The sequence below is a fragment of the Desmodus rotundus genome, chromosome 6, assembly GCF_022682495.2.
Source record: "Desmodus rotundus isolate HL8 chromosome 6, HLdesRot8A.1, whole genome shotgun sequence".
NCBI classification, from domain to species: Eukaryota; Metazoa; Chordata; class Mammalia; order Chiroptera; family Phyllostomidae; genus Desmodus; species Desmodus rotundus.
Genome location: NC_071392.1, coordinates 75,318,036 through 75,328,147, shown reverse-complemented (window position 1 = coordinate 75,328,147; position 10,112 = coordinate 75,318,036). Strand labels below are relative to the sequence as shown.

Genomic DNA, 10,112 nt, shown 5'->3' with positions numbered 1-10,112 from the left:
TTGACTTGATTTTTTTTTCCAGTTTTGACTTTTTTTTCAATTTGGGAAACTTGAGACGTAGAAAAATAGAGAGTGAACGCATTTCCTTATCCTCTACATTTAACAATTTATTAGCATTTTGCCATATTTGCTTCATCTATTGGTGGGGGATGAAGTTTATGCCTATTTTGACTAAATTACAGACTTCATGAACATCTCACCTCTTCCCTTTCTACCCCAACTGGTGCTGCAATTCAATTTTTAAAAAGATTTTATTTATTTATTTATTTATTTATTTATTTATTTATAGAGAGAGGAGAAGGGAGGGAGAAAGAGGGGAAAGGAACATCAGTGTGTGGTTACCTCTTGCGTACCCTACTAGGGACCTGGCCTGGCCTGCAACCCAGGCATGTGCCCTGACCAGGAATCGAATCAGTGGCACTTTGGTTCTCAGGCCTGCGCTCAATCCACTGAGCCACACCACCTAGGGGTGCAATCAATTTTGACACTAACTGCTTGCTGACGCTATCAGACACCACAGGCTTATGGGGCCAGTCCCCCAGAAGACTGCCCTCACTTCAGATGCCAGCTTTACTTCAGTAGTCCCCAGGCCACCTGAACTCCTGACCAAACCGCTATAGCTTCAGGGGTTCCCCCAACTCCCACAGATTCTATTAATTTGCCAGAGCAGCTCATAGACTCAGGAAAGTGCTACGAATATAATAAAGTTTTGTTATGAAGGCTATCCCTCGAGCAAGAAGGCAGAGTTCCCATGTCCTCTCGTGGTGGAGTCAGGGCCGTCACCCTGCCGGCACATCACTACGTTCATTGACCAGGAAGCTCCGCCGGGCTTCAGGGTCCAGAGTTTTGATCAGGTTTCATTACTAGACATGATTGATTAAATCAGCGCTCACATGATTACCTGTAAATCCAATCTGCAGCTCCTGGGAGGTCAGTCTGGCTGCCAGTGACAACCTCTAAATGGTTCTGGTGACCACCCCCCTGCAGCTATGTGGGGGCCCACCTTGAGTCACTTTCTTGTGATAACAAAAACATTCCTATCACTCCGGAAGTGCCAAGAATTTTTGAAGCACTGGATCAGGAACTGAGGACACAGGCCAGATACTTTCTTTATTATACCTCACCACTCCTAAAAACTTCAGTGCGCACTTGTAAATAAATACGGACATTTTTCTATATAACCCAAATACTGCTATCCCATGTAACAAAATTAACAATAGTTATGACTTGGTTTTCAGTGGATATCTAACATCTATCTAATATATGCATATACCCCAATGTTCAGTTCTTTACGGGTGGATATTCAGGATATTTCTCGTCTCACTCGGGCTAATTGCACTGGGACCAACACTCTTCCACAAATATCTCTGTACCCTACAAGTGTCCCTTTACCCCCTGAGACATTTGAGACTGCTCGTTTCCAGTGGGGAGCTGTGAGATCCAACCTGAGGGTGCTGCTCTCCAGTAAGCACAGCGTACCTCTGCCCCGGAGCAGTGGGCACAGCGGAGCCTGAGCTTTGACTACCTCGTGTGAGCCAAAGGAGTCGGATGTTCCCTGATTCTTTCCGGTGAAGAGGAGGGCCTTCTAGCTCTCTAAGGTCAGTGGAGGTAATGGCAGATACTATGGAGTGAGTTGTGTCCCCCCACCCCCCAGAAATTTATATGTGGAAGCTCTAACTCCCCTGTGTGACTGTCTGGAGGGAGGGTCTTTAGGGGATAGTTAAGGTGAAATGAGGTCATGAGGTCATGAGGTCGGTGCCTATTCTAATAGGACTGTAGCCTCGAGAGAGGAGTAGAGCGATCTCTTTCCCTCTGCCCTGTAAGCGCACAGCAAGGGTGCTGTCAACCGCATTTCAGGAGGAGAGCATTCACCGGAACCTGACCGGAAGGGCACCGGATCTTGAAGTTCTGGTCTCCAGAACTTTGGGAAAGTAAATTTCTGTCATTTAAGCCACAGGGTCTACGGCGTTTTGTTGTGGCAGCTTCAGCTAAGACAGCACGATGTTCATCAAAAGTCTTTTCATGGCGGGTGACAGAAATACAATTTGAGTTAGTGAGGAAAAGAAGAGTACTGCTCCAAGGACCTCTAGGGAGGTTTCGAACAAGCCCAACAAGAAGAGAATAGGTTCTGGGGGGAAACCACTGGCCTCTGAGATGCCGTCTCTGCAACTTCTCCGCAAAGCGCATCGGCTCGCCTCACCCTGGGGGTTGGTGGATGGAGAGCAGGGGCCAGGGGGTGGGAAAGGATCATTCGGGAGGGCTCTGCGGGGCTACCAGCCACACTCAGTGTAACCTGAAGTTCACCACGCATCACGTACAGCATCCCATGGCAGATTTAAGCTTTTATGGAAGTCACCGTGGAATGGAGAGGACCTTGTTTATTGCAGGATGATATTTGACCTTTGGGTAAGCTCGCCATTAGTGAGTAAAGGAAACACCTTCTCGTTCCTTCTTTCCCTCAGAAAGCCACCTTCTTGCTTAAAGAAAATATATTTCATTTCCTTTTAGGAAGAAGAAGTGAGGGCCCATGCTGTGGGGAATCTGCAGTCGGCACATCAGACGTGGCACGAGAGGCCAGCATTCCTAGGGTGGCCATTGTGCCTAAAGGCAAAAGAGGTTTTGGTATCCAAATACTTCCGTTTTACTTCAGATTTATTATTCTAACCGTATGTGACCTCTCTGAAGCGTCGGATGCTCCTTCAATATAAGTAATGTATTCAAGATAAGTAAGTGTGTTTACTACACCATTCTCTCTACTCTTCTGATCTGTCCAGCATATTTTCCTGGTTCTCCACCTTCCCCTCTGGCTACTTATTCCTAGACTCTGCTTCTGCTGCCAATCCTTTAAATAATGTTTATCTGTATGGACCTGCCTTGGTCCCTCTTCTCCCTGGCTCAGCTCAACCACCTCCTTGTCTTCACTCACCACCTATATACACGCCGAGGACTCTCACATTGTATGTTCAGTCTGGTCCTTGGCTTCAGTCTCACACATGGTACACTCTGTTGGCCCTGGCTGTCTTGTGAGTGCCTCAGCACTCACCATGTTTGAGATTAAACTCCTCACCTTTGCCCCCAAACCTCTACCAGCTACCGTAAAAGCTGTTTCTTCTTCTGGGTTCCATACTCAGAAGCCTGTTTTCTCTTCCCTCTCCACATACCCTGCAACTCAAACAATCACTATATCAAAATTCTTCTGAAATTCATCTTAAGTAACTCTATCTCCATCTGCACGGCCAATGGCTTACTCCAGGCCACCCTACCTCCTCATTGGGATTATTACAAGTGTATCTCTGTTCTTGTCACCTGCCCCCTGCCTAAGCCATTTGCTGTTGCAGTTAGAAGGATTTTTTTAAGACTAAAGAGCTAAGCGGCGAGTAACTCCAAACATTTACTATGCACACACAGTAGATCAGACAACGGCTTGAGGATAAAAAGATGAGTGAGATGCTGTGTATTTTTGTATTGTTGTGGGGTTTTTTTGTTTGTGTTTTGCTTTGTAACTTTTGACCAAATATCTATGTGGTATTTTAAATAATCCTAATCATAGAACTTTTTATTGAAATATAACCTACATACCATAAAATTCATCTTTTTAAAGCGTACATTAAATGTTTTTAGTATTTTCAAAAAGCTGTGCAATCATCACCATGATCTAATTCCATAACATTTCATCTTTTTCCTCTTCCCTGCCTCCTGGCGACCACTCATTGACTTCCTGTCTCTAGGGACTTGCCTGTTCTGGATATTTCATTTTTGTCTGGCTGCTTGCACTTAACACAGCGATTTTCAACTGGTGTGACATAAGAATTTTGAGAACATCCAATACTTGACTATTTAGTCAGGGGCACTGTCTTCCTTTCCCTTAGATTGTCAAACAAACAAACAAAAAATGACAACGGCCAACACAACAATAGCTGCCCGGTCTGAACAAATCAAAATTATACCTAGTTTTTGTCAGATCAGCAGAAAATATATTTTTTGGCGTGCCACAGAATTTTAGTAAATTAATTTGTGTGTGCCATGAGATAAAAAAGGATGAAAATTGCTGACTTAGCATGATGTTTTCAAGGTTTGTCCATGTTGTAGCATGTACCAGACGTCTTTTATTTAGTACTTGACATTCCATCACGTGGATATACCGCATTTTGTTATCCATTCACCAGTTGATGGACTTGGAGGATGTTTTCACTTTCTTGGTATCACAAATAATGCTGCTATACACATTCACGTACAAGTGTTTCTAGGAACTTAGGTTTTCATTTCTCACAGGTACATACCTAGGAGTGGAACTGCTGGGCCATATGGTAACTCTGTTTAAACTCTGAGAAATTGCCAGACTGTTTTCTAAAGCAGCTGCACCAATTTGCAATCCTACGAACAGTGTGTGAGGGTTTCAATTTTTCCACATTCTTGCCAACACCGTCTTCCCTATGTTAGCCATTCTAGTGAGGATGAAATGGCATCTCATTATGGTTTGATTTGCATTTCCCTGATGACTAAAAATGCTGAGCATCTTTTCATGTATATTTGTATATGTTCTTTGGAGAAATATCTATTCGAACCCTTTGCCTATTTAAAAAATTGAATTATCTTTTCACTGTTGAATTGTAAACGTTTTTTACATATTCTGGATGCTAACTCCTTACCAGATATATGATTTGCAAATATTTTCTCTCACTTTGTGTGTTGTCATTTCACTTTCTTTTCTTTTTTAAAAAGATTTTTATTTATTTATTTCTAGAGAGAGAGGAAAGGGGAGAGAAAGAGAGGGAATGAAACATCAATGTGTGGTTGCCCCCATACATCCCCCGCTGGGGACCTGGCCTGCAACCCAGGCATGCTCCCCGACTGGAACCGAGCCGGCAACCCCCCAGTTCGCAGGCCAGCACCCAACCCACTGAGCCACACCAGCCAGGGCTCATTTCACTTTCTTAAGTGGTTTTTGACACAAGAGTTTTTAGTTTTGGTTTTAAAGATTTTATTTCTTTCTTTTTAGAGAGACAGGAGGGGAGAGAGAAAGAGGGAGAGAAACACTGATGTGCCAGATATACGTTGATTGGTTGCCTCTCTCACACCCCTAACTGAGGACCTGGCCCACAACCCAGGCATGTGCTCTGTCAGGGAATGGAACCGGTGACCTTTGGGTTCACAGGTTGGTGCTCAGTCCACTGAGCCACACCAGCCAGGGCAAGTTTTTAGTTTTGATGAAGTCCAATATATCTATTTTTTCTTTTATTATTGTTCTCTTAGTGCCATATCTAAGAAAACCATTGCCTAATCCAAGGTCATGACAGTCATATATTCCTGTTTTCTTCCAAGAGTTTTATTTTTTAAGATTTTTATTTATTTAACATTTAGAAAGAGGGGAGGGAGAAAGAGAGGGAGAAAAATACTGATCAGTTGCCTCTCTTACGTGCCTCAACCGGGACCAAACAGCAACCTAGGCATGTATCCTGAAAGGGAATCAAACTGGTGAACTTTCGCTTGGTGGGATGACGCCCAACCAACTAAGCTACACCAGTCAGGGATCTTCCCAGAGTTTTATAGTTTTAGCACTTACATTTATCTCCTAGAATTCTTTTTTGCATATGGTACAAAGCATGTTCAACATCATTCTTTTGTGGATATTCATAGAACTTCTTAACTGTATTGAATTGCTTGTCTTTCTTTGCAATTAGACTATAAACTCCATGAGAACAAAGACCAAAGTGGTCTTACTGAATCTCTTTTTAATGAATAGGTGAATTGGATAACCAAAATATCAAGTTTCTTTTCTTTTTGGAACTGTATCAACTCTGTGCAGTAACACTGTTTATGTGGTGATGTTGGCAGTGAAAATCCCTTAAGAATAACAATTCAGAAACAAACTAAGTAACAAAATGATAGGGACTGTACTATTTAATAGGCTTTGGAGTGAAACTGATTTGGAGTCAAATGCTGACTTTCATTTAAAAACTGTGTAACCATGGGCAAATTACATTACCCACATCTTATTCCTTAAAACGGGGATTTAATTGGTATAGTAGGGATAATTGAGATCTTGTAACTAAAGTGCTTTGCACATTGTAAACATTCATCAAATAGTAGCATTTATTATTGCCAAGGAGTAACAACAATGTTGGGAAATCCTTTAACATACTGCTATTGAGACTTGTTAGACCATGTATTTTTGATTCCGAAAGGCACACACAAAAATACAATGTACAATGTAGGAATGACCTTAAAGATGTATGCAAATACTCTGGAATTCAGCGTGTCCTGAGCAATAGAAATACCCTTTTGGGTATCAGAACTTAGTGGAAAGCGGGCTGAACAGGGATTCTAGGCATTTTGAATTTATTTCAACGTGGCACATATTTCAGGTTTGTACAACAGTTATTGGATTACGTGTCTGCCTCCTCCACTACAGACAACACAGAAAACCTCTCTTGTAAGTCATTGGATTTCCAGTACAGTTTGGCACGCGTTGGATGGTTGAATTGACGTGTCTTGGCCACTAGGGTCAGGAAGAATTCTCTGGAGAGGGACGGAGAAATATGAATGCAGAGGAAACACCTCGGATCCATTGTCAAGAGGACGAGAGCAGCTCAGGTATGGGATACAAGCTGGTCCTAAGGATCCAGTGGGACGCGAGGAACCGAGAGAACCACTTGGGAGCACTTCTCTCCGGCTCCTGGCCCTGCAGGGCCACTTCCGGAAGAGGGCGGGTAGACACGAAGAGGCGTGCCAGGAAGGAGGCCGTTTGCACTGCACCAGGCGGAAGTGTGCTGAAGGTAGCCGTAGTGCCGTTTCCGGTCCGGGTTAACGCGGTTTAGATACGTTGCTGAGACAAACGTGGTTTGTCTGGTGCTGAGACAGACTTCTGAGGACCAGTCGGCGGGTTGCGGAGGCGAGAACCGGCGTGTGGACTCAGAAATCTCGAGTCTACTGGGAAGATCGGGAAAAGGGCCAGGAACCCGAGTACGATCTAACCTGTGTTTCCGAGGGGGCAACTTCCATCGGGGACCCCTTTGCTCTGGTAACGGCCAAAGAGGAGATGGCGCCAGTTGGGGAGCGGCCGAAGACGACACAGTAAGGAAGCACGAAAACGGAGCAACCGGAGAAGCCTCCGAGAAGAGCCAGAGCCGACACTGCCGCCACCACCGCCCCTACCATGGAAGGGGCAAAGCCAACATTACAGCTCGTGTACCAGGCAGTGCAGGCGCTTTACCACGACCCAGATCCCAGCGGAAAGGAGCGCGCCTCGTTTTGGCTTGGGGAGCTGCAGCGTTCGGTGAGGGGCCGAGAGAGGCCGTTCTGCCCCGCGGGGAAAGGGCGGGGTGGGAACTGAGCTGGAGCTGGAGCCCGAACCCGGTGGTTGGCCTCGTGAGAGGTCCTCCTCCGGGAGGAGCTGCTTCCCGCGGGGTGGGGCTGAGAAGCTACTGCTAGCTACGCGGCTTTTTGGGAAAAAGTCGCAGCTGGCCGGTCGCGAACTGGCCCTTTCCCCACTCCGTAGATTCTGATTTGTAGGTCCTACAGTTTACTATGGCATCGATGTAGTCCTCTGTAAGTTTTACCCCTGCTACTTGCTTCTTAGGCCCTGCTTTCCGTTTTGTCTTCCTTTAACCAAATCTAGCCCCAGTCATTCTCCGTCTTCCACTTAAGGATGTTTTATCCGTCTCCCTTCGCTGTCCAAGTGTTGCGTCTGGCAATTCCTTCCCAGTCGTAGACTTACACCTCACTATTCTTGCTGATGTTTTACTCTGAGTTCTTTATTCTCGAAACTTCTGAGGTTTCTGGATTCTTTTACCAGTAAAATTTACCAGTGTTTTGGAGTGTAATGTAATCTTAAGATAAAGAAATCAGTTCTGATTTCAGAAAATCTTTAGAGTTCTTATTTTGCTGCATATTGGTTCTCTAACCTTGTCTTATCGGTTCTTTGTAAGATGTGGGTATCATAGCTTCCTTGATTATTCCATGTAACTGTGAGCATCCAGTGAGGGGTTTAATCACAACCTTTTATACCTATTGTATTTCTGCATTCTTTGATTCACTGTCTTATGTTTCCTTCTCTAATTTTCATTCCTTTGCTGTGCTTTATTTTTGTGTGAGTGTGTGTACTTGATCTTGCTGGCTTTACCATTCTTATTTTTGCATTTTATAAAAAAAACTTGCCCCCTGCTCTTTCTTTTAAAAAGTAATACCCGGTGCTTAAAGGTGCTCTGCTCTTTTGAATCAGCCTAGGCTGCAAGTGCATACTATTTAAAAACTTGTAACTTTTAATATTACACTTTAAAAAAAAGCAGTTAGGGACTCAAGTCCTGGAAAGCCTCATGGAAGGATAAAAGAATAGGACTCACGGTGGGCCACACAAGAAAAATCATTCACATATGGTCTTATTTAGTGTTAGTTAGTTTTCATGATCTGGGGAGTGAGGTCCCTGATTTATATACTTTTCAAAGTAAATAGAAATGCTACACCATACCAAAAGTCAGCCCTTCCTTACTAAACTTGCTTATTGTTGTGCGTAATTTAAATCAGGGTTTGGGTGCTTAACAAGTATATGCAACTGTGCTAGGCGTTGGCATATGGAAATGAACCAGACAAAAATCTCTTGCGATATAGGGTGCTTGTTGTGATTAAATAAATTAATACCTATGAAGAGCTAAGAAAAGTTCTTGGAGCATGGAGCTCAAAGTGTGTTGGGTTGTTATTTGTTTATTTATTTATTTAGTTTCTTTTATTGATTCTAGGCAGAGCAGAAGAGAGGGAGGGAGAGGGAGAGAAACACCAATGTGAGAGAGAAACATCGAAACATCCATCAGTTGCCTCTTGCATGTGCCCCCACTGGGTACTGAAGCCTGCAACCCAGGCATGTGCCCTGACCTGTTTGACCTTTTGGTTTGCAGGATGATGCTCAAGAAACTAAGCCACACTGGCCAGGGCAGCAGTTGTCATTTAAATGGTAGTCACTTTTCTCATATTACTTCACTCTGCTCTTTGTTACACCCTTATGGCATCATCATCATCCTCATTAACTCATCACACAGGGTCCCAACAGGACAGCTGGCACACTTGAAATAGGATAATTTGAGGAGGGTTTCTTTTATAAAGGTACTATTTATAAAGATGTGGTACCTAAAGAGGTAGTTGTAACCTGTATCCAAATTGTTAACATCCATGGGCTGGAAGGGGTAGGGGAGAGAGTGGTTGCTTGAACTCTCAAGAAGAGTATGGAGTTGGCTGCCTTGAGTAGTAGTTTTCTGTTGAAGGGACATAGCCAGCATGAGGTGACTTTGCAGGAAGGAAACTGGAGGAATAAACGTCTTGGCCTATTCTCCTAACCTCCCCCTGGGATTCCCTATTGGACACACCCAGCCAGAAGCTAAGGGACGTGGGAACCTGTTGATATGAACTTGAGTCCATACAGGTCTAATACTGGGGCAGAAAACACGGTAGGGAGGGCGGAAGAGTGGACCTGGAGAACACCTAGCACAGCCACACGTTATCACTTATAGGCAGCTTCTTCACCTGGACTGACAATTCAGCTGGCACTTTGACCTCAGTTCCTTACTCTTTTTGTCAGCAACCTAACCACACAGTTACACTCTGGATCTTGTTATTGTTGAAAAGTCACCTGCTCCCCAAATCACCAACTCAGACATTCTGCTCTGATCACAACCCGCTCTTCTTCCATTTTGTTAGCTCAAGAATCTTATGTAATTTTAATTTTGATAAAAATTGAAGTTTTATTTTTTTAAAACTGGGGTTCAAAAGTCAACTTTAAAAACTTTTTTTTAAAAGTTGTAAAATGGAAATTTTACAAGGGGGCACCTAAGATGAAAAAGAGCAGTTACATACAGACTTCCTCCTATGAAAGATGAGGACTTAGGCTCCCTGTACTTCCTCTCATGCAATCTCTCCAACATAATTATATCACTTCTTTTTTGGTTAAATTAATACACATGGTTAGCCATGCAGCATATGTACCATGGTAATATTTCCCATTTTGTGCAACTTTTTTTTCCTCATGGTAAACATTACCCCCCCACACACATTTGCTTCCTTTTCTATATATATAGTAATTCATCCCAAACTTTTTCAGTAAGTGTAAATATCATCTTAGTATG

At 43.6% G+C, this 10,112-nt stretch overlaps 1 protein-coding gene across 4 annotated transcripts in view; it reads left to right on the top strand.

Annotated features, from left to right (window-relative positions):
• The first annotated feature begins 6,771 nt into the window (after positions 1-6,771).
• Positions 6,772-10,112, top strand: part of TNPO3 (transportin 3) — an 85,989-nt gene continuing 82,648 nt past the window's right edge. For 2 of the 4 annotated variants that reach the window (XM_024554953.4, XM_045191081.3), the window contains exon 1: positions 6,772-7,276. In XM_024554953.4, coding sequence (XP_024410721.2) covers positions 7,157-7,276 — 120 coding nt within the window. In that variant the 5' untranslated portion in view covers positions 6,772-7,156. The remainder of the gene's footprint in view (positions 7,277-10,112) is intronic. The other 2 variants (XM_045191082.2, XM_045191083.3) reach the window with 2 other exon arrangements.